Source organism: Bemisia tabaci, chromosome 7 (genome assembly GCF_918797505.1).
Source record: "Bemisia tabaci chromosome 7, PGI_BMITA_v3".
In the NCBI taxonomy this organism is placed as follows: domain Eukaryota; kingdom Metazoa; phylum Arthropoda; class Insecta; order Hemiptera; family Aleyrodidae; genus Bemisia; species Bemisia tabaci.
Window position 1 is genome coordinate 18,393,137 of NC_092799.1, and position 20,523 is coordinate 18,413,659.

Consider the following 20,523-nt stretch of genomic DNA (forward strand, 5'->3'; position numbering starts at 1 on the left):
TTTAAAATGGCGACTCAACTCGAAATGCGACCACCTTTTTTTATCCGCCTTGCTCTACAGTTATCACTCCCTACGATTGAGCGTTTTTGCAGGCAAAGACCCCCTACGAATGAGCAGGCGATCACAGAGCGGGAGTAGCTGGTGGAGCGTGCATGAAGCTCGCTCGGACTCCATGATTATACTCTGTTGCTCTCTCCTCTCCTCTACTCTTTGCACATCACATAATGGCGCCAAGCACAAATTTCACTCTCGGAGAAAAATTAAACTGCTCAGCTCAGGGAATTGACCTTTTTGATCGGGATTAAATTTCTAAAAGAGTTCAAACCAAGTACTAACCAGGGCAATTCTCAAAATTCTTTGGCAAGACATTTTTCTGATATAATTTAAGGATTACCTAAGGAGGGAAAATCTTTAGCATATCTGGAGAAATCACAAGCTTGTGTGGGGGCCCCGCAGCGTTCTGAGGCATTGAAATCAAATTCTAAACGTACCTACTTACATTTTGAATTTTGATGGAAAATGAGGGGGGGGGGGGGGGGCTTCAATTTTATATCTGAGCCATGGGGATGCCAGATGATGAGGGATGAGTTTGAGGGTTTTTGCGCTCAGCAGAGATGTTTTCAGGAGCATTGGGGGAACTAGTTAGGAGGAGGGGGGGGGGGGAATATTACCCTCTCCTGACTTCAAGAAATATGAGGGCTTTTGCTAAGTTAGCTGTGTTGCTATAGACTTTCATTGTGGAATTTGTAATTCTACCAAAAATATTTCCATGTGAAGATGAACCATCAAGCTAAAAATTTAACTCAGCATTCGCACAAATTTATCAATTTTTTTTTGTGGCACAATGGTACAACTTCTGGGAAACATCCTGTTAAAGGTAACGAGGCACCTTAGCATATTTCTTGAAAAATTTGCTAAAAAAATATCTTTGCACATTTCTGCTTTTGATAACTTATACCTACAAAAGTACATAACGATCCAAAAAGTGGTGAATTTTACCAGTCAGGCATCAAGGGGTGAAATATGGGAGCATAAATATAGCATTAGGTACCTAAGATGATATTTGAATCAGTGAGTTCGAAAATACACCAACTCGGAGAAAAAATTTTCAGGAAACACCTAAAACTTCGCAGCGGGCGAAGAAGTTAATTTAAGAAAAACTTTTTTGGTGCCAAAGGACGCAAGAAGTACTCTAGAGACTTTAACGCACCAAGTTTCAGATACTGATTTTTCATAGTCTGCCCTGAAAAAATTATATTTTTTGACCTGAATAACGCTTGAATATTTATATAACTTGTTGGCACAAGGTATACTGAACCGAAAAAATAAAACCGCATCGGATAAGTCGCCCGTTTCCCTTGATCGGCCAAAAATTGGTATTTCCAATGAAATTCTTCGATTCTTCCCTTTTCCCGTCGCCGTTTCGAGCACTTCCGATTGCAATTTCGAAATATCCTTTTGCGTGCAGATGCTTCTACTTATCCATAAGTGTTACTAAACCGTAAAAAAGTGAAAATCGAAAAAAACCCCAAGTTGGAGTGTTTCCGAACTCACTGATTCATTTTACATTACTTATTGGAAACATGATTATGTGGATGGATAAGGTGGGGAGACGGCAGACGATAGGATGGGTTAGAGTAGGTATTGGTTAGAGAGTGCTCGAACTGCTCTGAGTTCCCGAGTTCCCGTCGCGCCACGCAGCCATCTTGCCTGCTCATTCCGAGGGGGTCTTTGCCTGCAAAAAGTAAACATCCACTCCCTACCTCCCCCATGTCCATGCATACTCCCCCGTCCCCCCTTCCCTTTCCCTACAGTCGGCACAGCACAGAATCGGCACAGTGCAATTCAATCAACCCTTGTCATGTGTAATCTCTAATTATCTAAATTCTAACCGGTTTGCGGGAAGTGAATGATACCATCAGATACTATATTAAATACCTCAAGAATTTTTATACCCTCGTCAGTGGAAAATACTCAGCAAGTTGGAAATAAATTTCCTCTTCTACTGAGGACAGGTTTATTTACCTCCCCACAATGCAGCAAAGGTAATTCTTATTCAAGGCCTAATGGAACATACTCATGAAATGAGTCTAGGCGTTCCTTTTATCTACCTCATGGAGGTTTTGTCTATGTTCAGGAGTGATGTGTGTATTTCTATTAGCACTAGCTTTTACGTTAAGAGATGGATAACTCGACCACATGTCCTCATAGATTCCGCTGTAACCACTCCGGAGCTAACTATTATACTTTATCAGAACACTCACTGTACCTACTCTTTGCATAATTGAATCCCAGAGATGAAACTTAAAGAGCTTTTTCCTCTATCTGCTACTCTCTCCGATATGCACAAATCGCAATAATTACTGTAAGCCTGACAGTCGCAAACGTAACCTAAAAATGTGCCTGAGTCGGCTTTTCTCCAAAAGTTTTTCCCCCTCAAGTTTCTCATTTTATTAACATTTTTTGACCTTTTGCTGTTTGTGATGTCTGACCTTGGTAACTTAAAGTGCATTGCCTACCATCCACCAAAATTAGTAGGTCCAAAATTATTAGGTACTTATCTGACAACAGGATTCCTCTATTCATCCCTTATTTGATCAATTTGTTTGTGAAAACAATCAATCTAGCGTTGTGTTTTTTTTCAGTAATACCAGTAAAGATAGTAACAATACTAAGAAGCGGAACAGACGGAAGAAGACTGAGACAAACGAAGAAGAAGCTTCAGGCGATGGAAGCGAGGTTACGACACGTAACATTTCTTTTCGGGTATGATAAATGCTTAGTTTTGGTATTATTTATATTGAAGAAATAATTGCTATTTCTTAGGCAGCCTCCTTTTTTTGATCCAGATTTAGAGTCCAAACTCCCAAACATAGTCAGTGTCAGAGTTTTCCTTTGTTGCTCGTTGATTCCTCTGGTGAAAATCCATTATCGAATGCAATTGCCTCAGATCAGTTAGAAAAAATATATTGATATTAAGTTTGGTTAGGTTTTCTATCAATATCTCTGGATCTACTAGAGAATTTCATGGATGCACCCTGTCTTAGTGTATCTGTATACAGGAGAGTATTGCCATCTTAAGGTGAATCCAGGGTTCGATTAAGGATAATTCAAGATTAGAGATAGTGCCACCAGTCACCATTGAAAATTTCACTTTCTTTTGACGATTACTGAAATAATATTGTTCAAATTACAAAAAGCAGATCCACAAGATACAGATTATTTTTTGCTTGATTTTTTGAGCCAAAAATGTGGAAATTAAAATTACAAGCGCAGAGAAAGTACGGCTGAAACTTTCAGCTCATTGGCGGCGGCCGAGCGCGCAACCGAATCCTTCATGTTCTGTCTCTCTCTCTCCCATTGCCGCAATGGGAATTACTTTCCGCTGTAGTTACAACTTAATTTATGGGAAATTTAAGAAGATTTTTTTACTGAGTGTTCCTTAAGTATGTTGCTATATCCCCTGGATCCCCAATCTTTAATATGTATTGCGGTTTTTATTATTTTGGCAAATATGTACGGCTATTCTGAGCAACACGACGTTGTGGCCAAATCGCGAAGTTCCAAGCCTGGATTCACTTTAATCCTATTACTACAGAAAAAGTGTGCTGCTCTCTGATTGGTCGGCTATCATGGACCCCATAGTTGGCCCAATGTAAACAAACAGCAGCCCCTCCGCTCCTAGTTTGGCATGATGTAAATAAACAAGATGGTGACAAAGTTCTAGACGTGATTTTGGATGTGATAGACATTTTTTACATCCAACTTCTGAGTTCGGATGGAACTTTCATGGACATTTTTACGGAAAATCAACCTTTGAGTGTGATTATCATTCATTTCTCAGCCGATGACACGTGTTCCAGCAGGTCTGGTTTATTTACATTGGGCCAACTTGGGAGCTCCACGATAGCCTACAACTGATGAACCAATCAGAGAGCGGCACAGAGATGGCAATACTCTCCCATATATAGGTACTCTACCCTGTCTTGAGTAAGATTACTCTTCTCAGCTGCTTTCTCTCACAGCAGTTACAGTGTCTGTAAAAGCAAATTTTTCTGATAGGTTTGCTCCTGATCACCAGTTTTGACAGAGTCAGGCCAAATTTTATTTAAGGTGGGGGAAAAAAAGAAAAGATTAAAAAATGTCTTTACCCTAGCATAGGTTCTGCATCATTAACACAACCCAGAAATTAACAAATTGGCAACAATTTAGAGTTTGAGGACAAAAATTGGAGGATTTGAAATAAACGCTGATAAAGTTTACCGATACAGTTCTCACCCCTCAAAATAATTTAGTTGAAATGTTATAACGTCATTTTTATTTTTTAAAAGAGTTTTAAACATAAGACTCAATGTTTGTGAGAGAATCAGGAAGTGATTTAGCATTGAAAACTGAAAATTGATATTTTGGACTCCAGACTTGTTTCCTTTCTTCGTAGGTACTGAAGGATTTGATGCTTCCGTCTTGTGGTCTATTTTGCCTTGCTGTGTTAAAATTGATGATATACAATCTGATAGGTTAAGGAATTTTGATCATGGCATAGTGTTCGGACCAGAAAGTTCAACTTCTTTTTCATTTATTTATGTATTTATTCAGAAAATCCCAGTAACCAGACAAAGTTAAGTATATAAAATAGTGACAAGCTAATAAGGCCAACTCATCCTTATTTCCATAACCACTTAATGAAATTACACGATAAGACAAAAAAAAAGTGATAGCGAACCAAGGCAAATCAGGAAAAATCCATACAGCATTATGAGAAGAATAACAACTATGAAGACAGAAAATTATAAGAAGTAAGAATATAAATTTACAAGAATATGCAGGCAGCATAGAATATGCGAAGGAATTAAAATGAAATGCATTAGGAGGCAAGAAGAATATAAAAATTCTTTATTACATTTTTTTTTGTATTTTTCCAGGACCTCCGGAAAGCAATGGAAGCCATTTCCCTTCAACAAAGACCTGCCAAAACTACAGAAGAAGCAATGCAAAAACAATTCCATTTTTGGAACACTCAGCCAGTTCCAAAAATAGATGAGAAGATAACTGTCAATGAACCGATAGAAGCCAATAAGACGGACGAAGATATTCGACAGGAACCGTATGGGTTACCAGACGGTTTTCAGTGGGACACACTCAATCTAGAGGATCCATTAGTGCTGGCAGAATTGTACACTTTACTGAATGAAAATTATGTGGAGGACGATGACTCAATGTTTCGATTTGACTATCCATCGCAGTTTTTGAAATGGTTTGTTAATTCCATTGCCCTTGTGATGTGTTAGTTTTTATTGCCTTCAGAATTATTAGACACCTAGACCCAATGCATTACCTAATGATATAAAATCTTCCAAAATTTTCAAAGCTAACTTGAAATTGAACGAAAGTCTTCAGATTGAATTGTTTAAGGTAAAGGCCTTTGTTAGGAATCCAGTGGCTCTAAACCAAAGGCCAAAGCATACTAAAACCATTGTGCTGATTTACAAAAAGAGTGATCTGAAGTGAGAGATTAAGAACCTATGAGAAATATTTTTCAGGATAATGGATCAGTGGCGCTCATTTTTTTAAAAATAAATTTTCATGAAGTGCTGAATGAGTCGAGCGTCTTGTAATTGTTTCGGGTTTTCTTTCACTCAAAATGACGGAGAAAATCGATTATGAAGTCGCAATAATCTGGACCTATTTGAAACAATATTATTGGTGGCCTGTAATAGCGTAAATAAAGAAGGATGTCTACCTTCGCTAATTGGCTGAAGCCTAGCTGAAGACATGGCCCAGTTACCTCGTCACAACTGTCAGCCTCTGGTAGGTCAGATTTTCATCTGGTTTTTCTCAGTTTAAAAGAGTGTTTTTAAACTTTTAAGGGACGTTTTGGTTCTTTCCTATAATCTTACGTCAGGCACATCGGTCAGACACTCTGCAGAAACGTTTTGCTACTGACCTACCACAATTAAATTCAGTAGAAAGTTGAATCGCCAAAGTGCACTTTTTTTGTGGACAGTCTTTTACGAGACCTTCAAGTAAACAGCTATCACACTTCTTTAACTGGTCTTTTCAATTCTCTTAGGGCTCTCCAGCCTCCTGGTTGGCGACAAGACTGGCATTGTGGAGTTCGGGTCACGAAGAGTAAACGTTTGGTCGGTTTCATTAGTGCCATTCCTGCAACTCTAAGTGTCTATGATGTGTAAGTTAAATTTTTCTGTTGTTTTTCAAACTTCTCTTACTTTGCTATGTTGCCGAATCAACAGAACTTATCAAGATTAAAGTTTCTCTATAACAAAAACTGATTTCAATACAGAGCTGAGACTTCTGAAAGAAAATTTAGCTCAAAAACTGAATGTAAGCATGTAACATAGTTGACTGCTTTGTCTAGAATTAGAGGATGAAGTTTTTTTAAGAACTTGCAGTTTAGTTGACTGTTGTTTACTTTCCATTTACAATGGACTACCATGTTCTTATTCAATAGCAATCAAGGATTGACCGATAGCCATGATGTAGCTGTGTTGCCATTGTGCTCAGCTACCCGAACCCTAAAATTGTTTTTTTCGTATGACAGTCGAAAGTATACAAAAGTCAACTTATCTGACATGAGCCCTTTTACACCAGTTGACCAGAATTCTGTAAACTGATTATTCCGCAAGGTTTAAAAGTGTTGTCTCGACTTTCATTTCTCAGATAATGCTAATTTCTCTTTGACCTTGCAAATACTTGAATTTTGTTAGTACAGATGTGCGAAATTTTTTCCACAATTTTGTTTGTCTTTTTCTAACTCTTTGCATTGATCTTTTTTTTTTTGTGGTGGTCCTCCTTCTTGCATTTGCATTTAAACATTCAAATGCAGCTGGCAAAGTAAGTCTTACGGCTGGGAGTTGTCTCTCAGGCTCAAAACAAAGCTGGCCAAATTATGCCGCCTGCAAGCTCAGGTGAAGAAAAATTAACCAAAGATCAGATAATATTGGAATTTCCTCGTAGATCGCAGCATACTACTTAACCTCTTTACTTCAACACCTAATCGGTTTCCTTGTAGGAGGAATCAAAAAGAGTCTACAGTGGAAGGGTTGCGATGGTGGGTGGAAAAATAATTAAAAGAGTACTCTCTCCTGAAAGAGTTTTAGGAAGAGAAGAGACTGTGGCAGTCAAGTCTTGCTGAATGCTAGAGAACGCTCTGAAAGCAGCTCTTGTGTACGCACTTTCATTGACCAGGTGAACACTCAATGGACCACTAGACAAGGTACGGATTTCAGCATTCTGATACATGCTTCTGAACAAAAATTTCTCGTAGAAAATGATGCGCACAACGAAAATTACGGATATTAACTCTTTACGAAGATATTTAATGATTCTTAATGCGTAAATTCAAAACACCCGCTCATGAAAACTCAATGCTCTACATGGTTCACATCGCGCACCAAACGTTATCATGACAGTATCTGCCATTTAAAAATCTGGCAGCCTCAATTTTGACGCTTTGGCTCTGCTATAGCAAATTGCTTATAGTGTGAACAACACATGGTGGCAAATCAACATTTTTTGATCGAGAAGCTTGCTGAAACTGTTGTAGTGCACGATTTGACTCACTTAGAGCTTTGAGTTTCTTGTGAGCGGGCAGTTCAAATTCCTCGTAACCAATGTGAAATAAAAACATTAATATCTTCATTAGGAGTTAGTTTCAGTAATATTTGTTGCGCTAATCGTCTTCTACGTGAAATTCTGGTGAAGAAACATGTATTAGATTGCTTAAATTCGTACCTTGTCTAATGGTCCATTGGACCACATTTTGCAATTAGGAACTTCTATTGCCGGCTCTCTTAAGAAATGGCGTATGTGACTTCAGTTTCCCCCTATAGATGAATGCTTTCACCAATGGGACGAGTCAGAAATTGTAGTTTCTAATTGCACAATGAAGTTCGATTGTAAATTGCGAACTATTTCAGCGGACTGGGAGTTGACAAACTGGAGCAAAGTATTAAGAAAACATTAATGACAGCATCAGGTGAAAAATAAAAGTCAAAGATAGTTTGATTTCTGAATCAGTATTTTATTATTTTTTTTTTTTTAGTTGTTCTCATTACATGAAAGTACCTATGAAGTTTTCATCGAAGTTGTAAAATCACAAACTCTCAATTTCAGTTTTGAATTTTTTCATGTCATATGAGTTTTTGGAAGTTGTGTTACTTACCAGTATTCTTGTTATTTATCATTTTTTACTTTTTTCCAGACCACAAAAAATGGTTGAAATCAATTTTCTCTGTGTTCACAAAAAACTTCGCAGCAAAAGGGTTGCTCCTGTTTTGATCAGAGAAATTACAAGAAGAGTGAACTTGGCTGGTATTTTTCAAGCTGTTTATACTGCTGGAGTAGTTTTACCAAAACCAGTGGGAACATGCAGGTGAAGGATGCAAAATTTACACAAATTTAAATTGCTGTACACTAATTTAAAACTACAACCTCATAAGATCGTACAAAGTTGTAATTAATGACTTCTCTTTGCAGTATCCAAGTAGTTATTAAGCTGAATCTTCAGTGGTTCGTAGTGAGAATTTTTTCCAAGCACAGGGCACCACCGCTGTGTTCTGATTTTCCATTTATGCTATTAGATTCCATATAGCACTACAAGAGTCTTTGAGCTATCACAAAAAATTAAAGGAATTTCTGTTAAAATCGATAAGTCTAAAGTTGTAGCTGTAACACTCTTCTTCTTATTGACATTGAAAAGGACTTTAAAAGTAATTTGAAATTTCTGAAGCTCTGTAACTTGATCCCAGAATAAAGTAGGGTTAAGTAAAATGACCTGGATGTGGCCAATGACAAGTAATCTCTCTCAGAAGCTATAGATATCTCTCTCTCACTGTGAACTAACTCTCTTGCACTTACAGGCATCCTATTAAAGAAACTGGGATCAAGTTTTAGCCTTTACTATGGAACTTTCAAAGCTTGTCTTCAGTTTTAAATATTCTAGACATATACTGCTAGAACGTGTGAGTCTTAGAATCAATTATATTTGGTGTGTTATTAAAATAATCTTTGATTTTGGAGCCAGATTTTAGCAGTGTGACATGGTGGCTTTTTTGGAACTAACGCTTAAGACTCACCTTAAAAGAGGATTTAATGAGTGTTACAGAAATGCAGTTCTATTTTGCTGGCATTGAGTAATTGTGTATATTTTATAAGAGGAAAATGTGACTGTACTGTGCCAAAAATCATTGTGTAGGAGGACAAAATTCTGCCAAAGATAAAACAACAACTTTTTTTGCATGCGTACTGAGTTTTCTGTAGCTAACATAGATACGGAACATGACCGAATTGCTAAGAATTTTGAGGTGTTATCTGATGCATTCAATTAATACCAATCTGGGTTGGTCTTGCTTACACTGTTGATGATACACTCAAGATAAGTTACTCAAACTTATTTGGATCCAACTACTCGAAATGTTTTTTCTTATATAAGTTAATTTTTTTATACGTTTCTCAAAGTACGATGCTTGCATTCAGAGGGATTCTACGAGAGTTACCGGGAAATTACATTTGATGTTACCAAAGTTTTGCTCTTGTTTGATTTTTCTAACAGAGAACTAAACAACTTAATGCCTTTAACATTTCTGTGAATTTATTGTAGACTAAGAAGAATAAATGTATCCACGAAGTTTCAAATTCCAGTGCTGCTTTGTTCTCTCTTCTAAAAGTAAATTATCAGGAAAACTTAGGAAACGTCTGATGTAAATTTCTTGATTCTGGTAGAAGTCATCGAATTATACCTGAAAATTTTCAAAAATGATACTTAATAGGAATTGGATATCTTCAAATTGTTCTTAAGGGTATCATTATTGAAAAAAGTAAGTTATCATATAGTATCTCTAATATTATTAAGAAAAGTTAAACAACAGTCTAATAAGTCTTGCTAGAAGGCTTAGAGTTTTCATAGTTCCTGATCTGTTTCAGGTATTGGCATCGTTCCTTGAATCCGAAGAAACTAATAGAAGTTAAATTTTCTCACCTAAGTAGACACATGACAATGCAAAGAACTTTAAAATTGTACAAACTGCCTGAAGCTCCCAAAACACCAGGTTTTCGAAAGTTAACTCTTAAAGACTTACCGAACTGTCAAAAATTGTTAGCTGAGGTGAGCCCTTTTTATTTTCATTTTCTTATTTGTAATCAATGTCAAGGGACCAGTGTCATCTAAAGCTCAAAATTAAGTTATTGAGACCAAAGCTTAGTGAAATTTTTTTTCGAACATTTTGCTACGAAAAAATCCGAAGGTGTCAAACAAAACTCAAGGTATAGTAGTTTGAAGCTTGTAGTTCAGAAAAGGCACCTTATTTTGAAAAAAGGAACTTTTAAAGTTGACTTAACAAGAATAGCGTACTTAAATGCATGAAATAGTTTATTACAAACTTTTTATCAATTTACATACCAATGCATTTTGGCATGAGTGTCATCTTCAGGGTAACAAATTAGAAACTGGTCGTTCAGTGTGTTCTGTTAATATTCTTTGTCTTTATAATTTGCTACCCTGAAGATGGTGCTTATAACAAAATGCATCTGTAAGTAAATTTATAAAAAGTTTGTAATAAGCTATTCCATGCATCTAGGCTATTCTTGTTAAGTCAAATTTAATAAATGCAATAATGCTGAATTACAAGAATATGTTAAAGTTCTGATCTGCCACATTCAGGTAATGAAATTTCGCGATTATAATGCAATTTTATGCCCTTTATCAGCTCAAAAATTAAGTAAACTGATGAAAATCTATTGTTTGGGAAAGTGGGTTGTTCCTGTCAGTAACTGAAACTCTGATCGATTAAACCAACTCAAAAATTGTTCTACTGACAATTTCTTCGCTAAGATTTGAAATCCCTTATCCTGTGATCGATCTATTAGGTACATACATCCAATGAGCAACATTTTCAATTTTTTTTATCTTCATTTCTACACGTTTTTTTCTTGTTTGTTTTTCAAAGTATCATTCGTGTAAATCCATTTTTTTGTTGTGTCATGTTTCAGTATCTAAAGAAGTTTGACCTAATACCTGTTTTCTCAGAGGAAGAATTCAAGCATTGGTTCTTACCTCAGCCTGGAATTGTGGATGCCTACATTGTAGAGACAGATGGAGAAATAACAGGTACCAAATTTCAGATTTAGATCGTCCTCTCTCGTGGATTTTTCTTTTGTTTTTTTTTGCATGGAAGGCAAGTCTTTCTGGGACAAGTGGATATCAGAGCTGTCCTAAACTTTGATCTGAATAATCTAGTGGAAAGCCCATGACCGAAGTAACCTCTCAATTAAATGTGACTTTAATAATTGATCGTTCCATTCATTGAGTAATTTACCAGGGCAATGATCTAGTATGATACATACTATATTATACTAGCCGTTCTAGACGTGCTTCGCCTGTTCCGCGAGTCATTTTTCTTAGTAGTTGGACATTTGATCATATGATGTATACATTTTGGAGACTCTCAAGACAAAAATGATTTTGTCACAGAACCTTGTTCCTGGAGCCTGCCATCATATGCACTTTAATAAACATGTGAAGATGAAGCAATCGTGGGGATCGAGCATTTCTTAAAAAACTTACATGTCCCATCGGGTGCAGGGAAGTGACAACCATGGATCTATTTCCACGATTTGACTTGCTGAAGTAGCAAAAGTTCATCTTTACTTCCTAAGAAGTGAAAAAAACACTAAGAAGTGGTCTGAACTGTATGTAACAAGGTGGAGAAATGGTGCTGGGTGCACACCTTTTCGCAGGGAAAACAAAGCCAAAAAATTCCAAAAATTAAAATTAGAGTCAAAATTAAATTTTTTGAACTCTAATGCGTACCAGTACAAAACTGAGGGGGAGAGTGTTCAGCTCAGGCAGTTTGCATCGGAATATTAAGTTGGAGTCAAGCCGTGAGATCTATACCGGTTTGGGCCTTTTTATACCTAATTAGCAGATCACACTTGGCAGTGAACCCAACTTAACATGCTGCAAAATCCAAGACAGCATTAAAACGCCGTCATGGATATGACTAAGAAGTTTATCAGTGGCGTAGGGGTCTAAAAACTGCTCAACGATAGTATAGTTCAATTTCCAAATTGCTATGAGTCTACTTGTGTTTTTTTCTTATACTTTCATTCTATATAAATATCTCTGATGTTTTTGTTTTATTCTCTCTGATTGGAGAAGTAATTATGTCCTCATTTCATTTTCTCTCCTCTTTATTTTTTCCTTTTTTGTGGCATCTGTGTCCATTTACAATTCTTATTTTAAAATAGCTTTCCCTAGTATACATTTGATGCTTCAAATGGAACCAATTTGTTTTAATGACATTTCTGACTAAATCATGGGTTTTCCCAGGAAGGCAGTCTCTCGTACCTCCCATACTCTACTGTTGCCAGATAAGTTGCTTTTTCAGCACTTTCCCCTGTTCAAACCCTTGTAAAATATTCACAGTTATCGCACAATCTGGCAACCCCTCGGGTGAAATAGAAAAAGGTGGAATCCTTCTATTCTTATATTAATGGTTATTTATGATGGACATAATTTGAAAGGAAAATAAAAACGAAATGGTTTGTTTCAATTTTTATTGAGCAGATAATGACTCTCTGTTTTCCTGATCATTCATGTCAATCTCTTGTTCCTTTTGTTCCTCTGTTCATTTTCATCTCTCTCTATTCTTTTTCCTCTCGTCTCTTCTACTTGTACATCTTTCCCTTTTCTTCTCATGTTTCTTTCTCTTTTCTTCTTCTTGCACTTCTCTCTCTTTTCTTCTCATATTTCTTTCGCTTTTGTTTTTTCTTCTTCCTTTTCTCCTATTTTTTTCTACTTTTTCTTCTTGTACTTTTCTATTTTCTTCTTCTCTTCGCCTTCTTCTTGCACTTTTCTCTCTTTTCTTCTTCTTCTACTACTTTCTCTTTTCTTCTTTCAACAATTTAAACCAAATAAAACCTACAAATAGAGCATGATAATCTTGCTTTCTATTATCTCTGAGGGCACATAAGGAAAGGGCTCTTTGCCATTGTACAAATAATTTTCATTTTGCCTTCTTTTTTTCCTCTTCAGACATGGTTAGTTTCTACACGCTGCCTTCAACTGTCATGCACCATCCAGTTCACCGTACGCTTAAAGCTGCCTACTCATTTTATAATGTTTCTAACAAAACAAATTGGATTGATCTGATGCAAGATGCATTGATCGCTGCCAAAAATGTAAGTCCTTCATCTTTTTTGTCGTATTTTAAGTATCGCCATCTTTTTTATTTATCTGCAGGATGAATCTCATGATATATCAGAACCAGGGCTAAAACTAGAAATTTTATATTTTGCTACCACAGTACAGGCGGGTAGAAACTTTCCAATCGTGCAATCATAATTGCTCATGGTTGCTCTCATGAAAAAATGGGAAGGCTGAACAAATTTAGAAGGCCTGTGTGCAGCAGTGCTATGTAAATCCTATGTTTCTTCGAAAATCACTACAAAATTTTCGTGTTTTTTGTAGAACCGTAGTGAAATTTGTATTTTTTTTTTGCAATTAGAACCATCAGACAAGCTGCTAAGTCAAGTATTATGATGCATGTTCTCTCATTAAAAATTCACAGAGAGCACGATACACTTAGAAAAATTATTGAGATTAACTCCAATTCAAAATGTTAACATTTTTCCATGCACAAAGTCAAACTTCTCATTTATGAAAAAAACTAGCCAAATCGCACACCAAGCGTTACTGTAACAGTTTCTGGGGTATGAAAATATGGCAATCTCAAGCTCAAAGCTTTGGTTTAATTATTAATTATTCTGTACACTTGCAAAAAGCTAGGACGAGGAAGAAACATTGCTGGATTAAGAAGCTTACCAAAACTGTTGTAGTGAGCAATTTGAGTTGTGTAGACTTGTTATTCTTGTAAAAGGGAAATTCAAATTTTTTAAGTTGTTATTTTTCAAAACGTTACAATCTTATTACTATTATTTCTATTCACGAAGCTTTCACTCTTTCTCTTAAAAGCTTGTTGTTGTTCAGACAACCGTAATATTAATAGGAATCATTCCTAACTGTTGCAGGATGGTTTTGATGTTTTCAATGCCCTAGATTTGATGGAAAATAAAGAATTCTTAGAGCCTCTCAAATTCGGAATCGGAGATGGTAATCTACAATACTATCTTTACAACTGGAGATGTCCACCAATAGCGCCCAACAAGGTAACCTGCTATGGATTTTCTGCTTAAACATACCTTAAAGGTTCAGGTGAAGTTTCCAAGAACCGAGACCCAATTTTCTTTGTGTATTTTAGCATTTTGCACTCATGTAATTCTCTTACTGAAAACAGTATAAAAAAAATGTCAGTAAATTTCTGTTTTTAAGATTACAAAAAATTTATAAAGGGGTTTTAAACTGTACAAAAATGCAAATATGTACAATGTTGCCATAGATTTACAGTGGAACCTTGCTAAGTTGAAATGCATTGGGACCAAGGATTCATTCCGACTTAGCAGGGTTTTCAAGTTAAACTTTGTATTATTTTGTTCCACAATTTCGAATTTCATGCCGAATACGCGACAAAATAACTCTACGTGGCAACAACCCGTCGGGCGCTCATGGCTGCTTCCGAAACCACCAAATGAAAAGCTCTACGTGCTGAAAAAGGCAACTGAAGGTAGTATTTCAGTCATCCTTCTGACTTTTAAGCCTCCTAAAACTGTGAGGAATACATTGATCGAGGAAGCTGTGAAGTTAAGACGAGTGTTAAACTTCTCCCAAACACGATTGTCTCATCATGAGGTGGTCATTCATAGCTACATGAATTGCACGCCCACTTCACACGCACGCGGTGACCAGCGACCACCAATCCTAGAAAAACGCGGCTTGAGTTTGCACTTCGCTCTGTCGATCCTTATCTTGCGCAGAAGCCGACTAACGAAAGGAGTGCGAGTGAAGCGAATTATTTATGACTTCTCTGGACACAAGGTGCGCTGATGTCATGAGGTGATGGGCGCGGCGCTGTCACTTAGCTCCCACATTTAGCGTGATGAAACGAATTTGAGGATGGGTATGGGAACAATGAAGATGCGAGACTGATAAGGAAAGTTCTGAGTTAGTGGAACTTTTTATGGAACCTTTTCAAGTTTGAGACCAAAAACTTTTACGAGTTAGAGGGTTTTCTGAGTTAGCTGATTCCGTGGTAGGCAGACATTTTAGCATCGCGTAAATGGGCGAAAAAACGGGACCGAGCCATGACTACTGAGTGAGCAGGGTTGCGGACTTAAGCGGGTTCCAACATAGCAAGGTTCTACTGTATAGGATGCTTGTATAGAATCTAAATCAGCCAGGAAATAACTTTCAACCAAAACTTTCGAACCTCTAGACGTTAGGATTTTTTAGAACTCGCAGCTTGTCATGCAGAAAGTTTAATTTTGAAAGTGCAGTAATAAAATGGGAATAATCCGAGAGTAGGCGAAAAAAACTCACTTGCAAACTAAAAATTTATAAGCTGACACTAGTTGGAATGCCCTGGTCCCTTTTTCAAGGCAGATTTCAGACTACTTTTAATTTCTTGGCTTTTAAGCTGCTAGTTTGTAAGCTAGAGAATTTATTCTATTACAAGGTTCCCCTTTTTTTTCACCATTTAGCAGCTCATACTTTCTTTTTTTTCTTTTTATATTCTTTACTGTTAGATCTATTTTATTCTTGCTCTTTTTGGTTTAGTTCGACTTTAAATAAGTTACTGAGAATAGTTTATAAAGATGAAGAACAACTGGTTTCTGCCATCGTTTTGGTAATTGCACTTTTGTTTGTTTATTTTCAGATTGGCTTAGTGCTGCAATGAACAACTTGATGAAGAATTTTTGATGATGTTGCACTCATTAAGCTTATTCTTGCCGCCTTCAGAGACTTCAGATTTTGCGTGAAATAACGCCGTATTTATCAAACTAAGTATTAAAAACGTTGAACTTTACCTCCAAAGTTCACTTCGGGAACTGTGTAGTTTCGTACCCAATGAACTTACTTTGAAACTTTAAAACGTCCCCATTTTTTCAATTCAACGTATTGTTATTTCCTAGACCAAGTGACGTATCTTCATACTGAGGTTGCAAAGTTAATTTTGATAATTATTTTTCTCATGAGTATTACTTTGTAATATGCGTCCAAAATTGTGCTTATTTTTGCCCATGACGTGGAGAAAAGTCAGTACTATTTTCATTCAGAAACGTCCAACACTTTCCTCACAAGAACACGATTTGTGAACGATATTTGGCAACATCGAAATGCAGTTACGTTTTTTCATCTGGGGAATCACGGTATATCAAGGTGACAGGGAAACAGATAAATTTTATGGATGATAATCCCGTTCAAATATTTTTTGAAGTGTTGCAAGCTTAAAATTCAATCAATCATAGATACATCAATCTTTAAGCTCCTCCTTAGTTTTGTCTTGGATTTTTTCCACACCTAACGCATGAAATCTTATTATTTTCTAAGCTAATTTATGTTGTATCTCTTAATCTCCGAAGTCTGCAATAATTTAATCAGTTTTACAATATTGTTAATTTTTACTAGGGTAATACATATTCATGAAGTATCATATTTTAGTTAGCAAGCTTCTTCATCCTTTCAGACCAGGGGTGCAAATTTTTCTTGATAGCTCTGTCGCAAAAATTCTGTGGAAGTACCCTAAAAATTGTGAGATTTTTTTGTTCGTCTGAGGGTCTTTCAGATTTTCAGCTCTTGTGGAATAATGCGACGTTGACACAAGATAGTCAAAATTTTTACCAAACCTTTGATCAGCAAGTTGTATTGACCCCTTTGAGAAAACCCAGCACGATGCAGAAAATTGTGGAAGCCTCCTGAAAAATTGCGGAGGCCGAGAACAATTCGCACTCCAGTCTCAGATTCTTTTTGAACCCCAATGTCACACCAAAATGATTACAAATTTATAACTCAAATTGATGGACTACTAGACAAGATACAAATTCAAGCATTCCAACACGTGTCTCCTCTCCAAAATATCATGTGAAACTTGATTTCTGCAAGGAAAGTCACTAAAATTAACTTCTAACTAAGATAATACTGTTTCCATTAAGCATTGGTTATAAAAAAATTGAATTTCCTGCTCACATGAAAAGCTAGAGTCTACTTGAATCAAATTTTGCACTACAACTTCTGGCAGAATTCTTAATTTAGCAGTTTTCCTTCCCTGCCCTGTGTCGTTCAAAGTGTCAACAACTTAGTCTACTTGAATTAAATTTTGCACTACAACTTCTGGCAGAATTCTCAATCTAGCAGTTTTCCTTCCCTGCCCTGTGTCGTTCTTAGTGTCAACAACTTGCAATAGCTGAGCTGAAGCGCGGATATTGAGGTTTTCATATTTTTACACTGCAAAGACTATTACTGTAACGTTTAGTGTGCGATTTTATTGAAGTAAATAATGGTTTTTTATCAGCAGGAAGTTTGAATTTATTCACCAAAAAATTTTAATATCTTGGCTCGGAGTTTCTCTCAGTAATTTTCGTTATACAAATAGTCTCTTTCGTGGAATTTTGATGAAAAAATATATTTCATATTGCTACAAATTCCCTCTCACCTCAAAAATCCCTTCCAATTTACCTCTTAAATTGTCTAGTGGTCCATTAGGACTCCAGGTATCACTTCCAAGGTTAGGAGCCTGTTACCTATTTTCCATTAGTTTCATATTGTTTTTTCTAAACAATTCCATTACAGCAAAATCATCCTGTCATATTCGGTAATTTTCCTGAATTGGGCTGTTGTATGATCCTAAAGTTGCTTTGATAATAGGTGTCTCTTTGGTAATTCTGAGCTTTCTAAAGATCAAAACTGCTGAATTGGCTGATGAAAAGATGCCTAAAATTGAAGCTGTTAAAGAACGTTTCTCATTGGCCTGACGCTTATCTCGTCATATGAGGCGACAACCTATGGTTTCAACCATCTTGAATTCAATGCGTCATGGCTGCTGTATAATTTAAACCACTAACATACGATTTCCTTAAAATAGAAGAAAAAAAATTTACTTTGAATAAAGTGAGCGTAAGAGTGTGTGTGTGCAAGTGAGTGTGTAAGTAAGTGAGCTTTGTCAAGATTCATGACAACTTGTTGAATTGATGCCCCAAAGCAAAAAAAAACAAACGTGGAAGATAGGATACAAAACAGTCAAAGTCGAAGAATGCGTAACACTATTTTGTGCATATTTTAGTATGGAAAGAGCCTGTTCTAAAAAAAGACTTTGGTGTGCTCCTTTTTGGGGGAACTCAATGATTTTTTTCAAATGTGACTTCTACAAAACCTCACGATGACACAATCCATCAGTGAGAGTTTCTGCTTGAGCTCAAAGCTCATTTTGGCACAATGGTGTTGCAGAGTATTTGTTTTTTACCACTGAAAAATTGTAATCTTTTAAAGTTCTGGTTGAAAAACAAATTAAGTTGATTCCTTTTCATTTTCTGAGATATAGTAACATCAACTAATAATACTACGCCTCAGAAAATAGAACAAATCAAGTGAAGTTGTTTTTTTCAGCCGAGGAGCTTCAAAATATTATTATTTTTCAATGGAAGAGAAATGTTTATTTTGCAACTCTGTATTGTCAAAACGAGCTTTGAACCTAAGCTAAAACTTTTAGTGGAGAGTTTGTCTCATCACAAGGTTTTGTTTAGGCCACATTAGAACGAAATACTCGAATTCCCTCTAAGAGAGGCTTTTTTCGACAGCTGCTTTCCTGTAATGTCAGATTACGATCCAAAATATGCTAAATATCCCTTTTAATTATTTATAAAATAAATAAAGGTCCTTTTCTCAATAGGGCTACTTTTATCAAGTTGGTTCAAATAATGGAAACTTGACTGGAAAATAAGTTTAAGTAAATTTGCTCATCCATATGCAAGGGAGGGCTCATTGTCAGAGTTACTGTTTTATCCAAAAATTTTGAACTGCCATCATAGTAGCTGAAAACTTAGAATAGCTCCTTTTCAGAAATACGTTTCCCGAAATTTAGTATTTGAACCATCTTTCTTCCAGTTTTTTAACATTTTTGGGTGTTCGTTTGTGCCGAAATACTGCTTAGAGTAGTGGGGTCACTACAAATCTAAATTCCTTGTTTGAATTCTCTTTTATCCAAGAGAAAATAACACTGTAGAATACATTTTGCCATAGAGAAAAAAAAGGAGGTGGTCGCATTTTGGGCATCTTGGATTTTGTCGATGACGTAGGTTGGTACAGACGGTTTCTATCATCGATTTCCTTGGAAATGTTATTGTTTATGGGAAAAAATCATTCTATATGAAGTGTTTTAAATTATATTTTGAGTTGATCCAAGCCAAAAAAAAAACCCTGGACACTATAATCTGTTTCTCATACCTCGAAGTTCTGGATTTTACTGGAAAGTCGATGCAACATTGTACCTACCTACGTTACGGGGTAAACAATCTTCAAGATGCAACCATCTTTCTTTTTTAAGTATCACATTTTTCACAAGTATCCCTTGAAATCGTTACTCCCAGAAATACTAATACATACCTAATTTTTTGTAAAAAAGTTTCTGACGATCTGTATCCATCATACCTCTCTTATATTTCCCTATGAGATTACGGACTTCAGCATCCAGTGGACTTAGGTAGCAGCAGTATCTATGTGATATGTCTACAGGTAAGTATGTCAATGGTAGATAGATACATATTGATGTCCAAAGGGCTAAACCATGTATCCACGAACTTCTCGTAAATTCTCTCGAAACACTGTGTTAGATACTGGGGATTAACGCATCAAAATTTGAGTCCAATTGGAGCATAGGCCTATCATACTATGTTCTTCCGCTGGGACACAAGTTATCTTAAATATCTTGAAAATTTTCTCGATTTTCTTCTTTTCTTCATCAGCAGAAATTCTGTACAAAGTTTGAGCTATAAAATTGGCTTGTTTCTCCTCGAAAAAGTAGAAAAGATACGGAAATTTTGAAGCAGCAATAAAGAGCTGCGGTTCCGCACTCTATCTATCGATGTTAAATCAGGTTTTGATTTTACACTGCGCAAGTGACTGAGTAATTTCCATTTTGCCATTTTTATGGCAAAGTCAGAATTAACAAATTTTTGAATGAAGTAATGATGAAAACAGAAAGAACTTCACTGATTATTGAAAGTGCCTTTTAACTTAATACAGTGGATATCGGATATAACGACATCGGTTATAACGACATATCGGGCATAACGACGTAAACTGGTCGGTCCCGGCTGAAATCCCATTCATTCAATGTATTTATGTATCGGTTATAACGACATCGCATATAACGACATATCGGTCATAGCGACGGAGTTTTCGCGTCCCAACAGATGTGGTGATCGGTTATAACGACCTGAGCGACAGCAACAGAGGCCGAAGAGGAGAGGATCTCGTTTCCAGACGCCCTAGAAGCCATCACAACTGTTCAAAAATTCCTAATTTTGAACCCAGAATGGAACGATTCCACTTTATCACACTTTACGCTCGGCCCATAAAGCGTTACAAAAAGGGTACGCGAACACGATTGTGAAGCA

The 20,523-nt window shown here is 36.4% G+C and overlaps 1 protein-coding gene across 1 annotated transcript; it reads left to right on the forward strand.

The window, feature by feature from the left end:
- The first annotated feature begins 1,797 nt into the window (after positions 1-1,797).
- Positions 1,798-16,565, forward strand: Nmt (N-myristoyl transferase). The gene is made up of 10 exons (XM_019040253.2): positions 1,798-2,045; positions 2,646-2,766; positions 4,923-5,254; positions 6,071-6,187; positions 8,222-8,392; positions 9,943-10,123; positions 11,008-11,125; positions 13,052-13,197; positions 14,047-14,184; positions 15,789-16,565. Exons 1-10 carry the CDS (start codon positions 2,035-2,037, stop codon positions 15,807-15,809), a joined length of 1,356 nt encoding a protein of 451 aa, XP_018895798.1. The 5' UTR covers positions 1,798-2,034; the 3' UTR covers positions 15,810-16,565.
- The last annotated feature ends 3,958 nt before the right edge of the window (positions 16,566-20,523 follow it).